Raw genomic sequence first — 27745 nt, 5'->3', positions numbered from 1 at the left:
TATAGGCGATTGCGTTACTAATATTCCAATTGCGTACAAGATGTAAAACGGCAAACTCTTTTTCTCGACAATGGACAACTGAAATGAAGCAAAATTTGCGATTTTTATGTCGTATATTGAAATCTTTTACCTATGTACCTTTTTTAATTCTTTTTTATCGAAAAAATATTATATATATCATTATTGTACTACTCAGCTATGACATGCTACAAATATTTCTGACGGAAATCTCGTTTGATCAAAGTGTCATTATTAATAACACTAAAATTATTATTAATTATAAAGTTATTAATAATACTATTATTTAATTTTCCTTTTGCGTGTCTTATTTGCATCTCTTGTTCGTTCTATTAAAAAAGGCTTTAAATCAAGTTGTTTTAATTTATTATTCAAAAACTCTTATAAACTCTGTTTTGAGAGCTTTCTATCTCGTTTCGTTGCTATTAAGTATCAAGATTCTGCTTATGATATTATGTAATATATTATCACGAAAAATAAATATAGTTACTGGGAAGGAGGTTATTTAACTTGCAACGTAAAAACTGTAATTAATTAAGCTTAATAATTGTTAACAACATTTTATGTCCATGCTGTAAATGAAAATATCGAATACGTGGTTACGTTAATAAATTAACCTCGAAATTAATTGTATGTTACCTAATATGTTAACATTGTATGATAAACAACATGAAACAAGTTTTATATGCATATTAAATAAAAGTCAAACACTTTATACGTTTGCATTGCTAATTTATCGATAAAACATGCGTATTTATAATTAATTACGACAGAATCAGGAATATACGTAGTGAAAATGTGTTCTTACCATCGTAAATAGCTTTAAATAGTATTATTAAGCAAATATATTATGAAATTCTGATGAAGATTTATTCTATACTTTTAATCCGCTTTTATTCATTTCTGATTCATTTCTGTTCTCTATCAATCGATCTCAGTCATATGGTTGTACAAAGTTATACAAACTTCGATTATTTATTAAAATAACGCATTTGATTATCAGCGACCCAAAATGTCGAACCCCAAACATCAACCTTCTTCATCATCATCATTTCCGAGTTAACTATACACATACATCAAGATCGACACGATGATCAATCGCGATTTTCATTATGCAAGAGAAAGTCACGCGCGATAAAATTCCGGGCTAACGTGACACGTTTCCGCTTTAACTCCATTGCCGAAAATGCAGATTTCATTAAACTCTGGCCCGTTAATATCCGCAACGCTATCGCGTGGTGCATTGGTATCTACCGGTTCATAAATAACGCTCCGTCAAAGCGACGTTTATAAATTACCGACGATGTCACGCTCCGATACTCTCTCGCGGCGTTCAGGCTTTTTCCGCGATTGACCCCACACTCGAATACTACTACACGAAACACATTAAAAATTCTGACGTAACTTGTTCGAATGCAGCTAAATATTGCGCGAGATAATTCACTCTGTTATCAGTCGCTATTTGTTCGCAAATCGAGCTGCGAAATAGAATTTGCAAATCCAAACTTTGATTCTTCAATGCAAACAATTTTCTTTTTCCACGAGAGAACACTTGTCGCGATTTTTTAATTCTAGAGCGCGAAATTATTACATGACGAAATAGTACGAGATGATATAACATAAAAGCTAATAAAAATATAATTGTTTAATATATTGCATTCTTATTATCATGATATTAATAAGTACTTCTTCAATATAAGATGAGAGATAAATATTTTATTCGTATTCTCTTCAATTCTAATTGCAGTCGCGCCTATCGCCAGTCTGAAGATGGGCTCCACCTTGAATCCAAAGGACATCAAGGAGGGTTCGGACGTCTACTTCGAGTGCAACGTCAGGGCGAATCCCAGGTCGTACAAGCTGACCTGGTTCCACGAGGTAGATGCTGCATCGACCACTTCTTTTTTTCACAAAATCGAGACCAGCAAGTTGCGCGTCCTCGTCGTAAATTGAACATTTTGCGACCGAAGAACGAATATTCAATAAACGATTCGAAACAATGCGTTTGGCATAAGAGCAAGAAAAATAAATTCTATTCGGAATATGCAACGCACGTATGTAACATAAACATAAGATATAATTGAACGCCAATTTATTATAAATTTATATTGAAATCATTGTTTAATAATTTTGAGAGATATCAAACATTAATATTAAAAACATATTGTAGTAAAATGAAGATAAAATAATATAAAATTTTTCGTGAATCAAGCATGAAAACGAGATAGAATACTCGTATGCTTGTTTGATTGTTTTACATCTTTTGTATTTATATTATATAAATACAAAAGATGTAAAACAATAGCGCTCAAAACTCTTGTTTTTTAATTCACGTTTTCTTTTTTACCTGTTGCAAGCAGAGCTTAATTTGAAGTATCTAATATAGTACCTATAATAATATAGGTATTAATTACTCAGCCACGCGTATAATGGATAACATTATTTATAAAGCTGTGCTTCGCGACTCTTGCCATTTGTTTTCCACGAAATTCTGGTTATTAATATCCCGCTTTTAATGGCGTTAGTTTCAAAGGGACAAAAGTGTGGCGAGGCAAACTGGCGCGCGCGCGCGTATATGTATTTAGTGGCTCTGCAAACGGCCACCGGCCGGAATTTCAGGGACGAGCGATTTTACCGGCTATTTACGCGCGTCCTAATGAAATATCCCCTAATTAGTACGCCTATTCCGTCCGGCATTAACATTGCACATCGGACTCATTCGCCTACGGCGATATTCGATGCATGCGGCATTAGCCGAAATAGATTACGCGAATCATTGCGTAATACTGGGACGATCGCATACGAATAGTGCAGCATTTCAGCATTCGAAGTGCAAAAGACCCAATGAAAATAGTGGTCCGTAGTGGTTCCGAATATATTATGAAAAATATTATAATGCACGTCTATTATATTAATATCAGACAACAAATAACGAGAATGTTTGCAATAATATTACTCGCAGTTATTTATAAATTTCACCAAATGCAACAGCGCAGTCTGTTTAACTATTTTTGATTGAATCGATTATGCTAAATGCTGTATGTGTGAAATTTAAACGGCGGAGAAAGATCATCTTGCCGGAAGGCAAGATCTCGTTTTCTTGCATCGTTGTGAAACCTCTCGAGGCAATATTCGCGAGGAAACGAATCAACGAAGTTAACACGCGGAAGGATCTGTAGTCTCCGAGTAATTGCAGCGATCAAAGCGAAGCTTTCATGACGACACGATTAATCAGATTTGAAGACGCCCCGGCGCGACGATCCGCCCTCGGATTAGTCTCCGAGGAAGGAAAACACATCTCGAATTCGCCTACTGTGCTTCCGATCCTCCGGAAGACCTCATATCCGGACAACTTCGCACATCTCCCGTAGAATTACGTTTATCTTTATTGTTCTTTGTCATTTGGTGCGAACGATCACTCGAAGCATCGATGTGATTCATTTCTTTCACTTCGGAGCTGAACGCTTCATTCGCAACGACAAAGAAAAGCGAAGCGACAACGAAAAAGAAAACTTCACTTCTCTCGGCGTCGTTTAACACGGATGCGAATTTGCGGAAAAGCACTCTTCACGCAATATACCCTTTTTCCCTCCTTTCCGGAAGTGATCGTCGGAAGTACGCCGTGTAAATTCACTATTATCTTCGGTCACTCGAGGATCGTTGGAGTTAAGCCTCTTAAGCAAAATTACGTCTTTCATCACTTTCCCTGCTCTTTCTCTCTCTCCCTTGGGTCGAAATTCTGCGAGTGTTTCCGGTGCCCGTCGCGATGCAACGTTCACGATGTTTGCGAGGATGTTTACGCGTAACATACAATGTCGCATTTAAACTGTACATCGCTCCGGGAAAACTGTATAGCGTACCTAGACTGGTAGCAGTTGTTGGTTAATCTCCAACAAAACTGAACAGTACGGAGCTTATGCAACGCTATTCTTGAACTGATCCACCAAGCCTTATGGAATAGCGATGATATCTTCTTGTCAACTTAACTACCGATCATTTCCATTCGCTTCTTTGTAAACATTTGTTTGGAAATTGCATAAAATTATTAGAAATATATTGTATGATTTATTTTTATGGACTATAACTTAATTAAATAGATTAATTCAATACACATTATAAAAATAATTAATTGAAATTACGCAAAATTCCAGCTAACTACTTCAAGCTTAATCCATTTCAACGGAAGAAAAAACACAAAAAATGATGATACAGGCCCTTTCATTTCTTTTCCTTTCTCTCTTTGTCTCTCCCTCTCTCTCTCTTCCCTCTTGCTCGCATACTCTTAACTTCGGACAATTTCGCGGATCGTTTGTCTCGGTTCCAGCAGCGCGATGTTGTTGCATATTTAAGCGAAAAGACGGGCGCGAGAGGAAGAATGTTGACTGTCCTCTTTAAACTTTTAAGAGGCTGGTCCTCACGATACAAAGCAGCAGGACCGCCGCTTCTCTCGCCTTTACGGGACGATTTTCTCCCTCGGATAGTCGCGTGCGTCGCCGGAGGGGACGAGCATTTTTCCTTAAAAGGGCAGAATGCCGTAACGCGACTCCAGGGAATTCCAGGGCAAATTTTGCGAATTATTTATCGGCTCGATGCCGAGAGCGGAGACGACGCGGCGTGATAGAGGCCGCACGTCCCAGTGAAACGATCTAGTGAATCGCGCGTACAGATCGAAGGCGACATTCGGTATCATTCGAGCTGTATCGAACGGGTTTCGTCCGTTCGCTACCGTAAATCCCAAGGAAGAACTTTTAATTGAACGATATTTTATATAAAGGCAACGAAGAGATACTATCTCGCGTTGGAGACATTTTGGAGATGTTCCTGCGCGCCTCGAAGTAATTTATAATACGAGTACGGAAAATATATAAATATATAACTTCTCTCCTCTTTTATAGAAATAAAAGGAATTGATATAGAAAAGGAATTGCACAATAGATATCTAACATGTATCTTCTTTATTAAGCTCTTTTGAGCGACAAATTTAATACGCTACGTTGCGTTTCTCCGTCTGATAAATTTAATATCGATGTTCCAGTTTTCGCGATAGATTTAAGGGTTTGATCTCTAAGATGTGATGAATTTTTCGGGGTGCGACGGGTGGAAGGATACTAAGTTCGTCGCCATTCCGAATGGAATTTTAGAGCAAGGATAATTTAGAATGTCTGCAGTCATTCGTGCGACCGCGCGAGCGTCGGTGTGCACTCTCGTCGAAATTATTGTAAATTTACGAGCAGCCGTTGTCACACCTCCCGTTCGCTGCTCTGCATCTCGCCCTGCTCGTCGAACCGAACCGATAAATTGCCCACGAATCACCGGCCCGCCGTTGGTTTACCAATCCGTAAAAACGTTCGCGCGACGAAAATTTCACTGTGAACGGACGGCGTACGCGAGCGTTGCGCACGAACGCACCGTTCGTCATCGCGAAAATTGCTGTGACTTGTTTGCAATGGCACCCCCACGCTCCAATCGTGTGCTTCAAAGATTCAGAGTTAATCCGTTCTCGATCGACATTGAACTCGAAGATGTGTACTTATTTATATCTCGGCATCTTACGTTCTCAACATGTATTTTTGATCATATGCAGTAATTAGGTCTGTAATATCCAATTATTAAGGGGGGAGCCTGCTTTAGAACACTGAAAATAAGGTATATTTTACGAATTGTTTTTGGAGAAACTATACAGCGGATCATTATAAAACTTTGATGCATTTATTAGTACATGTTTAAAGATAAAAAAAATTATTTTTTGATTTGAATATATCGCTTGTAGAGGTCGTCCTGGAGAAATCTTAGTGCAGCCGCGTCGCCGGCATTGCAAATTGGTGAGCATTCTCCTGCCTCCAAATTTCGTCTAAACTGAAAAATTGAAATATCTTCTCGTTATTTATGAATTCCCATCGTCGATGAACCAAAGAGAGAAGAAAAAAGTTGAAAAGTGCCAAAATGGTGGAGTTTAGAACACAAAAGTACGATTTTTAGGCAAAGCTTTTGAACTTTTTCATGCAAAAATAATTGTTTAACTTAATGTTTTTATGAATATTAAAGGTTCATCGACGATGGGAATTCATAAATAACAAGAAAATATTTCAATTTTTCAGTTTGGATGAAATTTGGAGGCAGGAGAATGCTCACGAATTTACAATGCCGGCTGCACTAAGATGCCTCCAGGACGACCTCTACAGGCGATATATTCAAATCAAAAAATAATTTTTGTTATCTTTAAACATGTACTAATAAATGCATCAAAGTTTTATAATGATCCGCTGTATAGTTTCTCCAAAAAAATTCGTAAAATTATACCTTATTTTCAACGTTCTAAAGCAGGCTCCCCCCTTAAGCGCAAAGCTCAATTCGATGATGCTGAATGTTACAAAAATATGTAATGAACGGTAAAAGCTACTTTTGCGGAATTTACAGTTACTTTAATTGTAATCGCACTGTTTTCGTGAAGCAGCGATCAGAGACATGCACATCGGAGACACATTTATCTCGTACAAATCGTAGCGGGTCGACGAGGACCTCGAGCGAGAATATTTTTTCCGCAACATGCACGCAACGTATGTGAGAGGAAATCGTATACATAGGTAGACGGATATCATTCGGCCGAACGGCGACGATTCATTCGCGAATCGGTTCGCGATTGCTGTCATTTCGTCCGAAAATCGAAAGAGAGAAAGAGCACCGAGTCACACGGCGGACAAATATTTGGATGCGCCTTTAAAACCGCCGACCGTTTCACTTTGTTCCGTGTGAACGCAAAACAGCGAAATTACATCGATGTTACGAGCTTCAGCTTGTTTATGAGTCCCGTGTGCTTTAGCGTTATTAATTGCAAGTCGGTCGCGAATGCAACCACCCTTTCCCGATATTCTCAAAACTTGTAAGTGTTATATTGACGTTAAATGTTTTCAGCGCTCGTGCGTGCGATGAAAAAAATTTCTCGAGGACGCAATCACGTACTTGGAAATTTATGATCTCTCGACTGAAGTTAAAGGTTTAAATGTACATATGTTCATTATTTGCATGTTGCAGTTTGCTACATTTCAGTGCAGTTACAATTATCGGTTGGCTTCTCGATTTATGCGATATTTCGTAAAATATCGTTAGATTGTATTACGGATATTGTGTAAAGAGCCCGATCGAGTGAAGCATAATTCCAAAATCGGTGGTACACGGTTATTACGTTAATGTTGCGGGGTGAGTATTACATTGCACGCATATAATATGATATAGCATCATTATATTATATCATAGAGGCGTATTTCGCATATCCCGAGGAACGAATGAAAATTAAATCTCCGTAAATTACCGTCGTCATGTGTATTTTGCGAATTTGAGACTCTGTCAAACGTTGGAAATAATTCGATAGAGACCTATCTCGTAACAAAAATACGAAAAATTGCCCGCCCATGGACAAAATTGTTTCGCTCGATAATATGACTCAAATTTAAATTCAGACTTTTTTCATAAATATAATTGTTTTTTTATTTTGGTATGAATCTGAACACCATTATTTGTCCAGGCTGTTCTACTGTTATTTTTCAAAGCTAATTATATTTAAGCTGGTTATTATTCAATTATTGTCACCTACATTCCTTCTAAGAAAATCGTTGAATTTAATCTCATCTATAAAGTGAACCCTCCTATAGATCCGGTGATGATATCACTCTCAAACCCCTTTGTGATTCCACTGGGGTAAGCCTCATCGACAGGGGATCCTCTCCGTCCTTCTCGCGCAGAAGAGAGCGAGTTCTGGTCGCGAGTTGAAAGTTAAAAAAGGATTTAGCCGTTACTTATGCATAACCCGAACGGATGGCGGAACTTCGCGGCGAGATGTACACGGTATAAGACGCACGTCCGTGGCTGCTAGGAGAAGAGCGGGGGTAGACTTATCGCCCCTGTCTTCGTGCGCGCATCCGGGGGCTTCATGTATATTATACCCGGTGACGCGGATATATTCCGCGCTCGTCCCGAAACGAGGCACGCGCTCGTATCACCCGGTCTCCCCGACACGAGTACGTATATTTAACGTCTAATACGACAGCGTCGTGTTACGCGAGAATTCAGACGGAAGCGGCGCCGGAGACGACAGAGAGGCAGGGTGAGAGAGGAGGAGTCCTCTTCCGTGCGCGGGTCCCATAGGACGACGGTCGTGGCACATCCTAGCCGTCGAAATAGGAAATTCCATTTGCGTCGCGAGAGTTTTCGAGATGGAAATAGTTCACGTTCGTTGACACAGCGCGTTATTTATCGCGCGATTATCGTTGAAAAATTCGAATCGCCTAGATATAAAAGCTGGTCCCGCAGAGGTGCTGACGTTACTAAGGATATGCTTCCCGAAAAGAACCATCGGAAACTACCGCAGGAATCTACAACGCTTCAGCATAGAACAATCTTTATAGTCGTATAAATCTAATTTCCAAGTTCTTCAACTATGTTCAGTTATCCTGGAGATGCTGTTATCAGTGATTAATCACCACGCGTGGTAACCGGCGAAGTCGAGGTTCCGCCGGGGTTGCTACGCTCGAAGACCACTTTCGACTTCTCGCGCTCAGAGAGCTGAAGACATTGATGGTCGCGCGAATTCGTGCCGGCCGCGCGAATGCATGGCAATATCTACTGTCTCCCCTGGAGACGTATCGCTTCCCGATTCTACAGCGACGCCTCGCTGCAGGCATCCGATGCGCCTCAGCACGTACCGGCAGTGTTTCCGTGGAGAATACCGAGGAGAGAAACAGATACGGGGATCGTTACTCATCTGAAACAAGCGCGGCGAGACGTATGCACGCGGGCCTCTTCCCTCGTGGTTGCCTGCTCTCCTTGTACCCGCCTCCTCGACAACGTCCGCGGCCCGGTTTCGTTCGATCTTATCCGCTCGCCATGTACACATGGCGGTCTCGAGGTACAGCTCTCCAATGCTGTTTTCCGCAAACATCCTGCCGGCGTATCCTTAATCCTTTCCAGTTCGGATTAATTTCGGCATTCGGACGGATTTTATTAGTCCGTTAACGCAATCAATTTTGCAGGGTACGAAGTATGGATCAATTTTTGTTATACTTTAATTTTCATTATTTGCAATATTTTGGGAAATCGCTTGTAAAAAAGATATAATTGATTAATCAGAATTATTCGAAAAGTTCTCGTAGAATAGCTGTGGACAGTCCAGCAGTCTAACTTAAGCTAGATTTTATTTATGACTATTTTTAATTTTTATTATTTTTCGAATTTTTATAAGATGCTTTTAGAAATATATTTCTCTTGTTTCTATATATTGACAAGATAAATATATCCAAAAACTTAAGGAACATTTACGAAAAGAGTAGAGCTTGTTTTTCCGAGTTCATTATAATGAAAAGCTCAAGTATTTGAGAGGTTTCTGGGTATATTTATAAATATGCCCTCTCTCGCTAAATTTCATTCGGAATAAACGAGAGCCCGCAATATCGCACGCGAAATTTTTGAAGAACTTTATTTCACGTTTTCACTAGTACCGCGGAGAAAAAAACGCAGTTATCTGGACTTCGTGATTTTAAGCGTGCAAATATTTTGCATCGGGATCGCACCGGTTCTGCACGGCGAAATTTTCCTCTCGCGCAATGTAAATCCGCAGCGGAGAGAAACACAAAACCGATATCGCGCTCTCATTCCCGAATGTTGCAGAAACAACAGCGGATTGCATCTCGATCTATACGTGCGGAAAAGAACACTGGAGGAGATGTGAGATGTTCAAGAAATGTGTCATATAAATGAATAAAAATTGAAAATCAAATTAAAAAGGATGTACTCGCGTACAGTCGCAGATCCATTGATAATTTATAAGCGAGTGGAAATTAAAATAATTTTCAGTGCCGCAAACAGTTAATATCTTAAAATAATGCATTAAGAGAATATTTAACAATAAAGATTAATCCATTATAAAGAAACATTATCCTCTCTCTGATCAAATTATTGCTAAAGAAAAATCACGTCTAAATTTCTCATAAGATTTACCAGCTAAGAGAACACGCTTATGATATTTACGATGTTTTACGAACTCATGACGAAAAGATAAGGAGTGAAATGAGGAATCGCAAGTAACCATGATGAAAATGTATGAAGAGAAAGGGTGCAGAAATACGAAAGACGAGAAACGGTAAAGCAGAGAAGAGAAGCGACAAAATTATCCCACAGAGAAGACAGAAGAGAAAATGAAGGAGAGAGACAGGAGAGATAGAAGAGGAAATAGGAACGAGAAGATAGAGGGAGGACAAGTGTACATCGTAAATTCCCTTTGTCCGACCTCCTCGAGCGGACGACAACCCGCAGCGGGCCGCGGTTGTTTCCTCGAGCAGCAGCACGATCTTCGCCGAAGCGGAAGTGCAGCTGAATGCCAAGACTAAGACAAATTTGTTTATTTGCGACGGGCAACAATGAGAGCCGGCGGGTCGGTCCTGCGGGAGTTTGATGCAGAGAGAGAGAGAGAGAGAAATGCGCGCGGAAAACGCCCGGCGCGAAGCGATTGTCGGTACTTTATTTGCTATCTGACAGCTTGCGAAGGCGTTATCAGCGTTAAAATTTTCGATGATCATCAAAATTTCTCTGTTATTTTCTTTAGATTATTAAAATTTAAATTTGCACTATTTAAACTTGAATACTGACCAACTATCGTGTTTCGGAATTAATTGAAGCGAAATTTATGTTAGTTGTTGGTTTCTTTAGACTGTTGTGTTGTCTGATATTAATAAAATATCGTGTAACTACTTACTATGTAATTCAGAGGAGCACGTAGCGCGGAAACGAGACTTGCATTGTATGAGACTCGTTTCCGCGCACGCTTAGTGTACAGTAATTCTTTGAGGAAACGCTGAGGCACACGATGTCGTTTGCGTATTCAGGGGGAGGAGCTGCATCACAATGTCACTGCCGGCGTGGTGCTCTCGGACCACTCGCTGGTGCTGCAGAGCATAACCCGAGAGTCCGCCGGAGGGTACACCTGCATGGCCGCGAACGTCGAGGGCCGTGCTAAGTCCAACGCAGTCAATCTCGAGGTCATGTGTAAGTATGTTTTACGCGCTCTTGCACGACGACGAGGAGCACCGAGAACCCTCATGAAAGCGCCGCTTAATGGCCTCGCTTGGTGGCACGGCGCTTTCCACCCCCAACGATGAAATTCCGCGACGACGAACGCCACCGGAGGTAGGCGCTTCTCGCCGCTGGTTCGTTAGAACCCAGTAATCGTTCGGGGTTCATTAGGAGAAAGGTATACCTTTCTCCCCCGGGGGTGAAATTTCTTCGAGCTGAAATTCAAAGCACAGAATATATCTCACTCACGGAGAGAAATAAAGTCATCAGCAATTTCGATTCGTGAGACGCGAAACGTGCGACCGATGCGCTTTAACGCCTTCCTGGTTTCACACTCCACGTAAGGCTGACCATGGGCGGTCTATTACTCCTTCGTCGACGTCGCCAATATTTTACGGCGTAGTCGCCGCATCACGTAAATCCTCGTGTTCGGGTTTTACAGTATCGGAAAGCATAAATAAAATGACCAGTTCGGCGAGAGGGGAAGGATCCGGACGGAGGGATGGAGTTATCGATTCTTTATCCGCGCTCGTGAACCATCGCGTGTAATATGTAACGTTTATGCAAAGGAATCGGCCGGATACGCGGATCGCTCGTGTTTTATGTTCGGCGTGCAGCCACGGCGATGACGCCAGGATATTTTTCGGAAATTTAGCACACCCCGCAATATCGTAACGGCAAACGTTACAACACCATAACTTTTTTACCGGCTTACCTGGCGTACGTCAATTTAAAAGTTCGATGTGAGATAGCACAGAAATTTGAAATACACCGCGGGCATTTATCTTACCGGACGTGCAAACGTACTGTTATGTTCGTTTTCGTTCTGCAACGGTAATGGAGATGCATGCATGCGGTATAACCCGCCGTCGTCGCTTGGGTTCAGCGTCGGCATATTTTGGGCGTGCATGACGTAATTATTAATTAGATCGTAGATTATTAATTGAATTGTATGCTAAACAACGCGCTATACGGTGGCTTACTTCGCACGTATTTCAACCTACAGAACGCACACCACTCTCATTATTCGGTGTATTGTACTAAATTCAATGTGCTGCGAACCAGTCCTGCCCTTGAGTTTATATAATCAAGTCTGTTGATTGAATAATATTGTCCATTAACATAGACAAATTAGTACTTCCAACCTAATTTAATCATTTATTCTGTACTCATTCTCTTTGCTGTATCTTAGACATCTTATTTATATTTATGCAGTGTTGCTTGATATTTTCCATTTTCCTCGCGTTTCTAGCGCACGTTGCGTACTTCGATTTATCGTATCGTTCTCATGAATTTCTGCCGGGTATACGTGGTAAAGTGTCGATCCATACGTTATGCTGCAGTCGCGCCCGTTTGCAAGCACGTGCTGAACTCGGGCGTAGGCTGGAGGCATCAGAACGCCACCCCGCCGCCGTTCAACATGCCCGAGGAGGTGCACGGCGCCCTGAAACACGAGACCATAAGTTTAGTTTGCGAGGTCGAGGCCAGCCCCACCACGGTGACCTTCCATTGGACCTTCAACAGTAGCGGCGACCTCAACGACGTTCCGTCCAACAAGTACACCAGCGAGGGTACCATCAGCAGGCTTAATTATACCCCGTTGACCGATATGGATTACGGGATCCTGGGCTGCTGGGCTAGTAACGCCGTCGGTCATTCCAAGCAACCCTGCCTCTATCAGGTCATTGCCGCAGGTTCGTGCGAGTTTAACCCGCCCAACCCTTCCCCACATTCCCCGTGCTGTTTTCCTGTCTTAATTTTTAGTCTTGATACTTATACAGTCACGGATGTGTCATAGAAAATCACGCGGAATTATTTGAAATTATTTTAATGATAATATTGTTAAACAAAGGCACGTATTAATGTTTCATGCAATTCAGTATCAATTATGTGTTCAAGTTTGTTTTGCATTATATTCTATTTTATTTTGAAATTTATGTATGTAATCTGCTTTAATTTGTATTATATGTGTTTGTGTATGACTCTCAGAATACTATTAATTATAAAATACGTAAAATCATGACAAGATATATTCACAGAATTTGTACACAATTATTTATTTGAATTGTTTCATTATCAAACTGTACGTGCAGAATTTATAAAACAACTTGTAAACTAGGATGCAACGTTATTGTCCATTCAAATAGGTATCCCATCTGATTGCTATTCATTATCAATTATTCCATCGTTCTATTCATCGCGCACGTTATTATTATCGTGTACAAATGTTAATCCATAATTAGTGGACGCAACTATTATTATTACATCCGGATAATTTAGCAGTTTATAGTGCTCGTAATTAAAGCCATCTTTTAGTTAATTGCATAATTAAGTAGCATAATACCCGCAAAGCTACGTTATACGCTGACCACGATAACGTGCCCGCGAAGAGATAATATTCGCAAACTGATCTCCTCTCTCAGCTTTTCAAAATTCAATATTGTCGTATTTGCAAACATGGCATAAACTATTCCGAGTTTATCTCAATGATTCCAAAACACAAATTGTGTTTGTCCAATACGGAATCAACTTTTCCGTGAACTTCATCATCATTTTATCGTCACGTTTTTCCATCCATACTATTATAAAAATTCGTCATCAGGAATTGATTGCCGGGCAGTCTCAACGAATAAACCACGAGCTGTAACACGAACGCACGCGTCTTTTCATTCGCGTCACGACTTGCACGAAAACCGCAGAAATCTTACAGGAGCACTGTCGCGAAAATTAAGAAGAGTGGAGGAAGGAAAAAATAAGTGAAAAGGGAGAAACCGAGTGAGAGAAGACGAGAGAGAGGAACGCAACGGAGAGATGCCGCGTTGAAATTCGCTCGCGTCGGTCGCGCGTTTTTTTGCGGAAATTTAATGAAAACCGTAATTGAATATGTTCATTACGAGGTATAACGCCTGTCGCGCCGCCGTAGCCGCCACTGCCGTTGCCGCTATGCCGGTCCCCGGATCTTCCAGTAGACCGGGAAAATCCTGTCCGTTCCATGCTTCATCGTATTCCACATTTTCCGCGGACAGTAGCACTGCCGTGTCAACGAACGGACAACCGAATCGATTTGGTTCACCGGACGCGGTATTGCGGCCTGAGAGCATCCTGGACTACACTTTCCCCGTTTCGGCACGACCCCGCCCGCTCGCGGTAATTGGACACATAATTTATTTCGCTCTTCGGCCCGATGTATTCCTTATGTAATTACCGGATAGCGGAATTTTTTTCTTTCACACACGGAAAAGCGCGAAAGGTGCGCATTCGAGATTTTTAGCGCTGGTTTTCGGTGGCGATTTGCGGTAACATAGTCTGGATATCGTACGGAACGAGTATGCAATGGATATTGATAAATACTATGGAAGCTCTCGAAACTCGCCGATTTTAATTTGAACGATTTTTCAATTCACGGAAAATTTAACGGTGAAATTTTCGTGACTTTTAAAGGCTTTTTTTATTGCCGTTTGAATACCATAAAACTGTTATAGATCATTTTTTTGTCAGTTCGTTCATTTGGCGTTGGATGGATCCAATTTCCTAGAACGATTGTGAGTACAAAATGTGAGTACTAATAAAAGGAAAAAGGGAAAAATAGCGGAATCCGAATCAAAATTATTTTATCTCGCTCCATAAATTTTTTATAGACGTTGGAGGAGAATGTTCCGCAAAAATACCTTATCAGATACGAATAATGACGCGATTTTTAACGACGCGAGCGCTCGGGATTTAATTGGAATGACGACATGATGGCAGTAAAGGCAAGTGTCGTTGTTTTTCGATGCACATTCTCTCGTAAGCCGATCCTGAAGAGGCCGTAAACAAGAAGCGCGCAATGCCGATATAACGTGTAATCTCCGAGGGAACCGCGAAGACGCGAAGTGATGAAGTCGACCTCGTTACGTTTCGCAAGTGCTCTCGACTGCGCCAGTTATAAATCTATTGTAAATGCACGATGTCCCAGAACCGTGTTGTCGCGCTTTCACGTTTTATTTTTAAAATAGAAAGTGGGACAGATAGTAGACAAAGACAACCATTATATTTCTGTACCATTATAAATACGATATTTGAATATAATATTATGAAATTTTGTAATATCGAAAATATATAGAAAATATATCTCGAGCACCACATGCAATATTTCTGCTGAGAAATAATTTGTTGCAAGAAACACTTTATTAAAAGAAAAAGACTGATATTTTACGCTGATTTTCGCTAAATCAGACATAATTGTGTAAATTCAAAAGAAATGCAAGATAATTACGAATTTGGCCTTTTTTCCACGGAAACACGAAATGGCTTCGTATTACACACGACATGAGCACAATAAAGCAGATGGCGAAAAACAAGACGGTTTTAACCGGTGCTTTAATCCGCAGCCGCCGTCTGTGAGCAACGGCGATGCTATTAGCCGCCCTCCCGGACTATCTTCTTGCGTTTTCCACTTTCCAGAAGATTAGCGATGGCAAAAGCAATTGCGCAACGCATGGCGAAAACAAATGCAGTAAAATCCTAATATGGTGGAACACGCGCCGGCAAAACGCACCGCAATGATCCTTTGCATTCTCCTTTTTATTGCAACAACGGCATCCCGTTTCTCGCTGCATATTCCGTGACGCTCTCAAAGAATTTGCGAAAGGAACCTCCGCAATTTTGCGATTTGGAATAAAAGGAGAATTAAATTCTGAATCCGAATGCTAATAAACGAATTCAAGAAAATCTCTTGTAAAACTAGCATAATGACATAATGTACTATTATCCTGTTTTCCGTGGAGTATTTCTCTGTTTTATATATATATAATGTTTTAGATACACAAGAGATCAGAATTAGTATAGGATAAAAAGGCGAGGTCTACTTAAAAAATGAACATGCAATATGTCCTTTGAGGGCCTTGCGATTTCGCATCCCAAATCAGTGATTGCATTTCGCCTGCCACGGTCTTTCCCGCTCGCGCGATCTTCAAAGCCGCATCTTCTTCGCAGGCAGACCTTACCCGTTGCAGAACTGCACCACTTACAATCTGAACGGCTCCTGGGTGAGGATATCCTGCGTCGAGGGATACGACGGCGGTCTGCCGCAGAAATTCGTTGCCATCGTGGGCAACCGGCGTCTGGAGTCCTCGAGTCCGTACTGGGAATTCCAGTTGCTTAAGCCGGCAAAGGTCGCCCTTTACGCGGTGAACGCGAAGGGTTCCAGCGAGCCGTACGCCATAGAGGTTGCCTTGAAAGGGGTGGCCAAGTTCACCGGTAAGTTTCCGCTAAGTCCAATCAAGACGCGCCGAGTGGTGAGCAAAGAGATAACTCGCTCAGAAATCGTATTTCCTGAAAGGACTGTGGCCTATAATCTTGCACAGGGTATATCTGCTAACGCAATCCGAAGATGTGTTTGATCTATTTTGTTTGGCCTATCACGCAACAAGATTTAGTTTTACCAACATCGATGAACTTTGATTTTACTTCAATCGCTTGTTCCTCTCTATCTGGAACGGAAATTGCAAAATTTATCTTGCTTTAACTTGCGATAACAGCTTTGAAAAAATATCAAAGTAACTATAAGCAATGTATCATGTGCTACATAAACTATGTTCTTGATCTAAAGAAAGAAATGTTGATGTAAAATGTAATGCAAATTTGTTAATATTATATCAATGCTATAATAAAATTAGATCGATTAACATAACATCAATAACACACAGAAATCGAATATTTTACGTAATCTATTTGCTCATAAATCGTAATTGTACATTTTTCCTTACAGTGACGAAGCCTCAGAGTAAAGAATAGGTCCTTTTGTACATGCATGGTTTTACATAGTTCATGCAGCGCATGATAAAGGTCTCATAAATTATACATGGCTAAAAATCTATAGAGTACAACTCCGGAGAGGAAATTCCGAGGAACCCTTCTTAATCCTTTCAATCGCGATGCAAATAATCCTGAGTGCATGGAATCGATATCCCGGGCCCGCACCGAAGCTTTTTTCCTCATCTCATTGCGCACCCTTTATCCCGTTTTCCCCCTGGCGGGCTGACGTTTGCATCAAATCGCGGCTTATCGATCGACCAGTTGGTCCTTCGTCCGTCCAAACGTTATCCAAACTCTGGTGAAAATATGGTGCGGCAAAAATCGCACGTTTCGCGCAAGACCCGCTCCAATTTCTCTGTGTAATTTTTCTTACTGTAAAAAAAGTGCAGTAAAAAATGTGTACCGTGGAAATTACGAGGATGAAGGGTTGCACTTCACTTAACTATAAAGGATCGCGGATGAACGTGGATTAATAAAACTCTGAGTTTAAATTCCAGATGTCCGCGGCATTTTATTTTCCATCAAGAAGAAAGTTTAATGAGCTTTGCAAAAGTTCCGATCGTTACGGAAGACGATCGATTACCGCGCTAATCGAGCGTCATTTAATTATGCATTCGCATGCGCCGCGAAAATTATACGTTGTAAAAGAGTTACGCGATAAAATACGTGCGTCACAAAAGTGTCGCGTCATTTCGCAAAGTCCATAAAAGTCGAGATGCCGATGACAGACGGATCCGTATCTTTCTCCGTGTGCTTTTCGCTTGCGTTCGGCGCATTTGAGGAACAAGCGCGTTAAATTTCAGCCGTCAATTTAGACGCGACCGTGACTCCGCTATTTCAACCGGAAACGTTAGCGACGACATGCAAATGATCCCTGTTGAACAGTTCGCCGCGTCCGGAGAAGTCAACCCTACTCGTGCTCGTCGCCGGTTTCGCTGAAACATGCGCGCGGTCGGCCGCTCGACCCTCGCGGAAAATTTATGAGCGTCAAAATTTATGAGTCATTATTATGCATTCTGCTTTCCGCCGCGTCCGCACGCTCTCCTCTATTTTCTCCCGGCCGCGATTCCCGTTAAAATCGAAAATGACCGTTACTTTTGTTAATCCTCGGCGAAAAGCTTGATCACGGCGATATGATAAGGATAAGACCTTGCGGGGCTCCTGAATTATATACACTCTCTTTTGATATGCAGAGTGAATCGAGAGTAATGCGTACATTTCCTCTTTTGAAAATTTGAACAACGGCTACCATTAGCTGGCAGCGTATTAAGCTCCTATGTTAAATATCGCGGCGCGGCGATCAATTAAAGTCTGAATTAAAATTCTACCAATGTAAATTCGGCTTGAAATTAATCGGCAAATTGTAGCAAAGTTTGCCAGAAAATTGTCAAGTCACATGATATCGTTAATCAAAAAATTTCAAAATTTATATTGGGAGAAGAGAATTGTTTTTATACGTAATTTTACGTTAGCATTGCTCCATTAGAACTGGCGTCGCGTTTGAGTATTTACCCTCATTATTCTGCAACTTGTCGAGAGGGTCATCGACTGTCAACGGCGAAATTCCATGAAATCAGGACACAGCACGCCGCAGTTTTGTTTCAGTGCAAAGCGAAGGGATGCGACCCTTCGTCGCTGCTAAGGGTGAAAGGGAGTGTGCTTCCCCTTCGGTCCGACAGGTCGTCTTTCTTTAACGTTTTCGCTTCGTTCGTATTCAATTACGCTTCGCAACGGCAGTGAATAGACGCGCTTTGTACGTTGCTAATTACTATTTAATTGAAACTTGATTGTTAATTGGAAACAAATTAGCCAGTCGGTTGTTTGTGCAGTGTCGATGCGACTTCGATGGGTACCTGTTTACGCAGTGATCGAATTACAGCCTTTGCTACAACGTTTGCAATTTGTACCGCGTGCCCCAGAAACTTTCCCGTCACCTGCGGATTCTTCGGTCAATCCGAATTATCGAATCTAATAAAATATCAAACTTTTACTTCATAAATCCATAAAAATACTTTTTAACATAAAGTTTTAAAATTGCCGATAAGAATAACAATATTATCTTAATTTAATTTTATAGTTTTAATCTCATTTCAGCCATCCCAATATCTAATATACAATTTTTAAAATTATGCGAGATAAAATCTGGATTAAAAAGTACACAGCTGAAAAAATAATGATTATTCGTGATCTTCTGACTACTAACATGTGATATCTGCAATTATGAGCTAATTTTAAGAGGATTGTGGGAGAACCATGATAAGATTTAAGATTTCAATTAACGCAGAGCGTGTTAAATTTTGACGCTTATAAATTTTCGAACTGCGGTCGGGAATTCTCGAAATCTCGTTTCTATTACGTAAGAGATCGGAGTTTGTAGAAATATAATATCCCTATAATCGCAGCGAATATCCGATTGTATCTGTAATCCGATTATTCCAAAATTTCATGTCTTTTTCGGAATTATAGAAGTGATCGATTAGATTTTTGTCGAGTCGAGTCAACCGCACAGGAGGAGTTTCTCTCAAAAAAGAACGTAGTAATTTTGGGATGAGCATGAATATACACGTACACGCGGCGCGTGTACTCGCACACACTCGCGGTGCGGTTTAAGCCGAATGATTAACGACGACGCGGAGACGACGCGACCGGCGAGCGCGTCGCTTCCCGCAGAGCCCGGCTATTCCTAATCCATTGCACAGTTCATTCTCTCTCTCTCTTTCACCCGCCCTTTCGCGCCTTGCCAGAGCAGGCGACTCACAAATCAGCCGCAGCGTTAGGCCACCGTAATGCAACCTGCCACAAAGTTCGGAACGATCGACTCCCCGACTCCGCGCCTTAATTGGAAACAGATTACGCTCGCGCCGACGCGAGAGTTTGCCGAGAGGACGTCGGACAGGTAAATTAGAACGCCCGGCCGCATCTGATCCATGGCTGACCACATCTAGTGCGCGGGATCTTAAGCAGGCATACCTGTATCGCGAGCCTGGCAATTTCGGAATGAAGAGGGTCGATAATGGGGAAGACCTTCTATTACATTGAATAAATAGATAAATAAATAGGCAAATAAATAGACAGATGGAGAAACTCAATTTGCAAAAAGAAATGGGTTTCGATGTAAGAGGAATAAACGCACATGTAACAGGAATAATGATATCAGAATAATGATGCCAGAATACGTACGTAATTTTATCTAAATTAGGAGATTACATAAAGATCAATGCAGAAACATGCTTACGTTGTTCCATTAACGAAACTTTTGTTATTATAACTTACTGATATTTCTGGAAAAGCAAGAGAACTTCGTTGATACAATAATGATGTAAGTAACGAGACCATGAAGAGTGAACAATGTACAGTTTCTTTAATTACGTAACCATGATTTACCAGAAATTCGCCGCGAACGAGTACGTAAGACGTGTTCAGCTTTATATAATCCTGTTATACAAGACCCGCCAGAAGAGGGTTGCCCCGTGACCATCGCAGGATACATTATTTATAGACGGGGGAGGATCAGTAACGGTTTCGTTCACAGGCGAGTCGACGTCCTCGGTCGACATGTCACCGATCCTGATTGGACTCGGGGGCACGGCGACCGGCCTGGGATTAATCGTGACCGGTGTGCTAATGGCGCTCTGGAGGAGGCACGCAGCCACCCCCACGAAGCCGAAGCCGCCGCCGCAGCAGCCAAGCATCGCGACTTTCGCGGGTAAGGGCGAGGAGGAAGACGGCAATCCGGATCTCATACCCACGACGGCCTTGACCAATCATCTCACAGGTAAGTTGCTTTTATATACCATTAAGGAACTAAATGATTTAATCCGATTAGGAGAAAATTAAAAGAAACAACAGACAGGTTCAAGAATTTTTTCCAAATCACTCTTTCATTGCGAAGTGTAAAGATTTGTAAATTCGCGGTATAAAATTGTCGGTTTCCCTTAATTCGCCTGCTCGTTGCAGTTAACGGGACGTTCTTGGAGCACCGCGAGAGGGTTCACTATGTCAGATTGCAAAATGTTGAATCGCTCGGGTCGGATAGGGATTTAGCGCTTAAATCTTACAAGTGCCCCTTTAAAGAATAGACCGGGAGCATATCGTCTGGGCATAACCGGCTATCTCATTCGGTGAATTTCTACTTAGACTGATGGAACTGCCGCATTTGTACGGGGACTTCAAGAATATCGGGTTTTGCCTTAGAGCACCGACGTGCGTTAACGGTACTCTCAAGAAAATTGCACATACGGTATGCGGATGGCTCTAGTGTATCGGCATATGCATACAAGGACCACGAGAGTACATATATGTGCATGTATACACGCGAGGATATGTACGTATGCGGTAATCTACACGAGGGAGAATCGGGTGGAGAGTTTACAGGAAATGCCAAAAGAAGACTTTCTCGACGATTTCTGATCGGCCTTGCGTTCTCCGCGGTATTTTAATCTCTCTGTGACGCATAATAAATGATAAATGATAATCTCCGTGGCTCATGATAAATTATTTAATTAATATTTAATTAATACCCAGTGTAAAACTTTTAGATACATTAAGACAGGAAGTGAATGCGTTTTCCGCAGATTAAATTTGCAAGATATCTTGGCAGATAAATTCCCTTGTTATACTCACTTAAGCTCTCTGCCTCACGGAAATTGAAATTAAAATTCAATAATTATAATCTTCCGTATTTTGTAGTTTACTAATATAAATCCACTTTATCAAAAAATTAAAACTTAATAATTGACGATTGGCCAATATTTTACAAAATTCAGTTACAGTTGGAGAAAAATTTAATATCGACACTAGCTTGCGATTGAGATACTCGACAATTAAGTAATCAAACGCGGATTGTTTGAAAGGTAAACCCTGGTGATCTTTTTTGATTAACGTCAATAAATTCAGTCCTTGGAGGATTTCTTGGCTCCCGCATAAAAGTAACCGAACGAATACGTTCACCTGGTGCTCCCAGGCACTTACAATACCCCCTCGCAAGCCGCGAACTTTCGGCTTTCGCAAACAAAACAGTAAGGAGCAATCGAAAGTGCCATCCGTGAGAAGGGAACGAGCGCCACGCTAAAGTTGCCTCCAAGAAGTTCAAAATACTTTGTGAAATCCGCGGGCTTACTTCAAACCGATTATACGATTGACGCTAAGTCCGTCCTGGGACTTCTTCCAGACAGAAAGCTCCCTCGTTACGGGTCCCTACCACGAAGACCACGTCAGCTGGAAGGACGCGAGATGTCTCACGACGTCCTAGAAGATTCAGATTATCCAAGAGCATCACCGAACGTGAGTAATCCGATTTCATCCGAAGCAGTGGTTCCCCAAAAGGACAAGGACCAGTCGTCTTATCGAAGGCAAAGCAAAGGAGATGAAAAGATGCTTCTAAATGCTAGAAAAAAATATTGTGCTAGTTAGCTAGGACTGCTTTACTCATCAGGCTTTTCTCTATATTTGCATAATAATTTGATCAAGAGAGTTGCATGTTTCGTAAAATTTTATACTAAAAATGTTTTATAGTAGACAAGATTTCATGTTTTCATGCATATTGGTTCAAATATCATAAAAGTTTCTTCGAAAAGGTGAAGCGACGTAAGAAGTCTTATAAGCAGACACACAGCTGCAAATTTGGAAGCTCCTAATCTACGGAGAATGTATATCGACACGTTCCTCCACCTCAATAGCTCTGAATATAGAAAACTACTTTTGAATTTCACATGATCTTCTTCATGATTCTGTTGTCGTCTTTACGCGAGCCGAATTTATCGAAAACAGTTTTGTCGCATCTGACACACTTATTTTGAATAATGAAAAAGTTCGATAATTGCAATCGAGCATTGAGAGGGTATCAAAAATTCACATCATATTGTCGCAAACTTTCAATTGTTTTAAAAATGTGCTGAAACATTTCAAGAGACTAAATTTCTTTTCTATAAAAATTTCGTTCTCCATTTCTTCGTTTACTCGGTTTACTTTTTCTTTTAAAATACGAGAGAACTTTATGTATAGAAATTTTATTTATATTTTCGCGCGATTTATATTTTTGGAAGATCCAAGCTATGCATCCATGCATAAATGATGATTACAGTAAAGTTTATTTACTTTTATGAATGTGTATATTTCAATTTTGTATTTCACCGTCGCGAATAGAGAATTCATCGTTGAATTCGCCGCTGGTGAGACATGTATATTCCGATATCATAAAAATATCGTAAAAGTACCCGCTATAAAAATTCTACGCTAGTCCAGTGAATAAGAGGAGCTCTCCGCGGATAGATCGAATTCGATTCCCGGTTGTCGCTTGCACATTTTTCTAAGTGGTATCATATACCTCCATCGACGGACAGGTCTTTTAACCTTAAGCCCTAGACAAATATCTTCCAAATTCGATTTAACTTGGCAATGGTGTTATGTCGAATAATAGGGAGTTTCTTTCTTACCGTTTCGATCTAATTTACGATATAATAAAATATTTAAATAATAGTTTGCGCGTGGAACGCTTTGGAAAAATGCAAAACCATTGCATAAAACAATTATGCAAATTCAATATCTATATCGTCTTGCAAGATTTTTCGCTTAACGAGAATCTAACTGTCGATAAGCCTATTTTTTGCAATCAGTTATGTAAATATATATGTACATATAATTTCTCCATTTTTCATTTTCTCAAGTCTTTTACTTCATTTTTGTCTCAATCTATTATAGACATTCTACAGTCTTCAAAGGCCGCACTCAGAGTCGATCGGCAGGAGTATTCAAGAGAGTTGCATTTAAAAGGTCAAACACCGGCTGGGACGTTAAGAAAAGTGGGCGAGCGGCAGTCTAGATGGATGGACGAGAAGATCCAGACGTCTACCGCATCGCCTAACTTCCGGGTCGTCGACCATCGTTCAACAGGGTATAGGAGGAGGCCCCTGGACCATGGCTGATGGAGACTGGTGTAAGAAGACGCGATGAACGCCATACGTTCGCACGTGTTGGCGCGTACTAAAAGACATTTATATAGCCACTTTGATTCACACTACGCCTTTGTAAATATTGTACATAAATAAACACATCAATTTCGTGTTACACCCTTTTATTCTGCTTCCTTATCTTGCACGTATGTTCTCATCTGAGGAACTCGTTTCTGGATCTCTCTCAATCTGGTTACCCTGCGTCGCGATCCAATTTCTCTGAACTCCGTTCAGCGAGCTATGGATTATGGCTTTTCTCTCGCACGAACGTGACGTCGAATTTTTCAAGGAGGTATTAGTCCCGTAAATTGGAAACTGGATCGCTCGGCGAAGCCGGCGTTTATTTTACGCAAGCCGGCAAGCTTATCTGTTTATTCAAAGGTCCTCCTTCTGCCGCTTTTATAGGGCAATTCACGTTCTCTTCCTGCGGGCGACGTGGCGCGCGCGTTATCCTGCGAGGAAAAGCGCAACGGGGGACGCGAGGGAACGGCATCACGAAGTAAATCGCGTAAAGCAAAACCGCATCGCAGCGAGGCACTAGCAGCCTCTTCCCGGTCTCTTTCACGCCGATTTTCCCGACCGCAAAGCAAGGATCTCCTTGAGTGCATCCTCAGGGCTCGTCTTTGCTTCTTTTATTTTCTCGTCGAGGCGTCCTGATGTTTCATTGCCATTAAACGCGCGGAATAGCCGCTATGGGGTTGTTATTCACGACGTGGCGTGGAACGTTGTATCGTGAGACTTATTCCAGATTCCTCGCTTTCATTGAACAGATTCGTTCACAGACCAGATGTTTCTTTCGGGGAAATATAAAGCATTGATATCTCCGGACAAGAAATCACGAAGCATCCTCTCAATAATAAAGCTCTTGCAAATTAAACTATGGAGGAAGAAACAAGAAACGGAAATTTATTCCTTGTTCATTTGTGTGTGCGCTTAATTCTCTTTAATGCTCCTGAAGGAATCAATGCTTTCCAGAAAATAAAGGATCGCAAATTGCCGGCAGAAAGATGATATTATTCAAGATTAATAAACCGCCCTCTTATCATGCGGAAAAGACGACCGCGCACGTTCTTTACGATCAACGAATGACAGTGAATTACGATACGGCGGTTTGTTCCGCTGGAATATAGCGCTTTAATGTGGCGCGTTTCAAGCTGAGCACGTAATTGGCCATTGGAGATGCAAAGTGCACCGTCTGCCATTCCGCATGCAGTACCCCCGCCGCGCCCTTGCTGCTGTCGATCCGCGCTTATGCGCCCTTTCCCTGCATCCCTGAACGACTAGGGGATAAAAGTGTACGGCAGATAAAAGTGCGGTAGTTCCGAATAACCGGCTGCGAAACCGTAGACGCGGGTCCGTGTTCTAAGCGGGCATTCAACTCAAATGCGGCTGTTTTCTGCCGAGGTTTATCAGTCTATTTGCTACCAAGCTTTATCCGCCTGATGGAAAGGCGGCGTTGATCTTTAACCCAGGATGCAAAAATCGTAAGAACACAGAGAGTCTTCATACGGCACTCGCAATCTTTTCCAAGTTGCAAAACTGTCTCGTAAATTATTGCAGCGTCGAGATCATCTGCTTCATCGATTCGACTATGCGCTACGTGTCGGGAACGTCTCCTCCCGCCTCATTTGCAGTAATACGATTTTATAAGGCAGCGTCGCGACCTGATCTTTTACCGAAAGGAGTTTATCCTTACGCCGTGAAAGTTAAAACGAAGAACCGTCGTCCGTTTAATGGGGTAATTTATTCGAGAGATAAAAAGGACGGAGACCAGTCCTGCACGGCGAAGTGAACGTTCTGAATGGCACATAAGAAGACGGCCATTCGGCTGGCGGACGGGTAAGTCGCGCGAAGATCGAGACAGAATTTCGGAAAATCCGGGGCGAGAGTTTAATCCTCCGAGAATGATCACGGTTTAAAATATACTGCGACGGAGCTCGCGACATTGGCTCGCGTATATCCGCGACTCGAGTAGCGCCTCTCGGATGGCTTCTGCTGTTACGGCTTTCCTCGAGCTGAAACTTTTATGATTTCACGTTTGGCCGCGTCCGTTTAAGTTTGCGTGCAGCAAACTCAGTCAGCAACCGTCACGAGTACCTACTGCGGCACATTTACATGCTCAAAACTCGCCCTGTAACTTATATCTCTCGAGTCCCCTCCTCCGGCAGGCATGAGCGTCATTTCAAGTTCATCTCATCGGTGTTAAAGAGCGGGGTGCCAGTTTTTGCGCCAAGTATTTGGAGAAAAGTAGTTAATTTGCAGGTACTCCTGCAATAATAAAGGAGCGCTTTGCAAATAATATATTTTCTGACATCGTACATTTTTATTGAACAACATATATAGTTTTTCGAAAAGAGCGCATTTCTATTGTACGCGTACCATCATGTAAAGGCGCCGTCAAACGCAGCAAGTGTTTTTACATCGCAGCAAAATTCTGTGAAATCCAGGGGATGCGTATAAATCACCTTGCAACTTCAGCCGCGAATAAAAACTTTGTTAAACGGTACGGGCATAAATCATGGGTGGGAGGGAAGTCGGTTGGAAAAGTTTCTTTCGCAAAAGTAGTTAAATAAAATATCTACGCGGGGGCCGTACAAAACACTAATTGCGGTCCTACGTTTATCAACCTCAATCGCGATACAACGCAATCAGCGAACAAATAATCTGTTGCTCAAGAGAAAATCCTCTGAAATCCAGAGTCGATGCACGACTGACCAGTGTAATTTACTATCTCCTTGTGCAATTCCGTCCCCAAAGATGCGGCAGATAAGCTTCCTTAATTTTTCTTTTCCTATAGATTACCGGATTAGGCAGTCGACAAGCGTTGTGCGAAAAATCCTAGTGTCAATAGTCGAACGACATTAAACGATCAAACTCGTCCTCAAATTAGTCTCTCGAGAAAATAAAATGTTTAACATAATGTTTAACAAGACATTACGCGAAATAGTAAATTAAGTGCTTAAATAATTAATTACCTGTAATAGTTTAATAATAAATATCGTGTGCATGATACAATAATGAAAACATAACATTGTATTATAAAGTAAATAAATAAATTATTTGTATGGAAAATTATATGTTAAATACAAATAATATTATAGAAATAATAAATTCATTTATAATTATAATTAGTAAAAATAAACACAATCATATTTAACTTTAAATAGAGTTATTATTAAGTAATTTATTATTTATAAAAATATTTTTCTCATATCCCTCTTTCCGTCTAATAAATAAATTTATGTTTTATATTTTAATCAACTTTATTATTATCAAGAGAGAGAATTCAAAGTTACATAAAGTATAATTTTATTTAATTTAGTATCTCCACATAATCATCCACATTCATTTTGTATGTATCACGAAGACTACATACACAGTAATCTTATTTGTCAAATGAATTACTAGTGTTTCTCGAACGCTGTCCGGAAAGCTAGAACTTCATTATCGAACGGCTATAATTTACCTTCGGGGCGTAGCCTTTTCTTGAATTCTTGGAGAGCTCGACGAGTTGACTGAGGAATTCTCGTTACGTTTATTTACCGAAAACCGGTACTGATTAATTCCACAAACCGCTTTCCTCGTTTCTCAAACCCCTCTGTTTCCTCTGCGCGGATACTCTATCCAGCCTCGGCCAGCACTCTCGATCTTGCTGGTAGGTCTTCGCTTATTTGATATTTGCAGTTGATTCAGGACTCTACATTCGTCAAACACGCAATAAGACGCAAAGAATGTTTTAGCAAAAGTTTCAAGGAGATTCAATCCTCGAGTTTCAAGGTCAATTTGAGCTTATTCAATATATATATATCTTGAATAAGCTCAAATTGACCGTCTCTTCCACACAAAAAGAGACTTAAATCACCTACCAAGAAATGCGATACCATCGCGATATCAGGCTCATAAAAATTAATTATCTGAAT

General features: G+C 41.1%; 1 protein-coding gene across 4 annotated transcripts in view; it reads left to right on the top strand.

Moving 5' to 3' along the window:
• Window positions 1-23940, top strand: part of LOC105275896 (hemicentin-1) — a 185601-nt gene extending 161661 nt beyond the window's left edge. For 2 of the 4 annotated variants that reach the window (XM_011333084.3, XM_011333085.3), the window contains exons 9-15: window positions 1766-1896; window positions 10893-11052; window positions 12423-12773; window positions 16054-16317; window positions 20408-20650; window positions 22046-22158; window positions 23575-23940. In XM_011333084.3, coding sequence (XP_011331386.1) covers window positions 1766-1896; window positions 10893-11052; window positions 12423-12773; window positions 16054-16317; window positions 20408-20650; window positions 22046-22158; window positions 23575-23643 — 1331 coding nt within the window. In that variant the 3' untranslated portion in view covers window positions 23644-23940. The remainder of the gene's footprint in view (window positions 1-1765; window positions 1897-10892; window positions 11053-12422; window positions 12774-16053; window positions 16318-20407; window positions 20651-22045; window positions 22159-23574) is intronic. The other 2 variants (XM_011333088.3, XM_011333086.3) reach the window with 2 other exon arrangements.
• Window positions 23941-27745: the final 3805 nt, after the last annotated feature.

This window comes from Ooceraea biroi, chromosome 11 (assembly GCF_003672135.1).
Source record: "Ooceraea biroi isolate clonal line C1 chromosome 11, Obir_v5.4, whole genome shotgun sequence".
NCBI lineage: Eukaryota > Metazoa > Arthropoda > Insecta > Hymenoptera > Formicidae > Ooceraea > Ooceraea biroi.
Note: the sequence above shows the minus strand (reverse complement) of the source record. Positions and strands in the feature narration are given on the sequence as shown.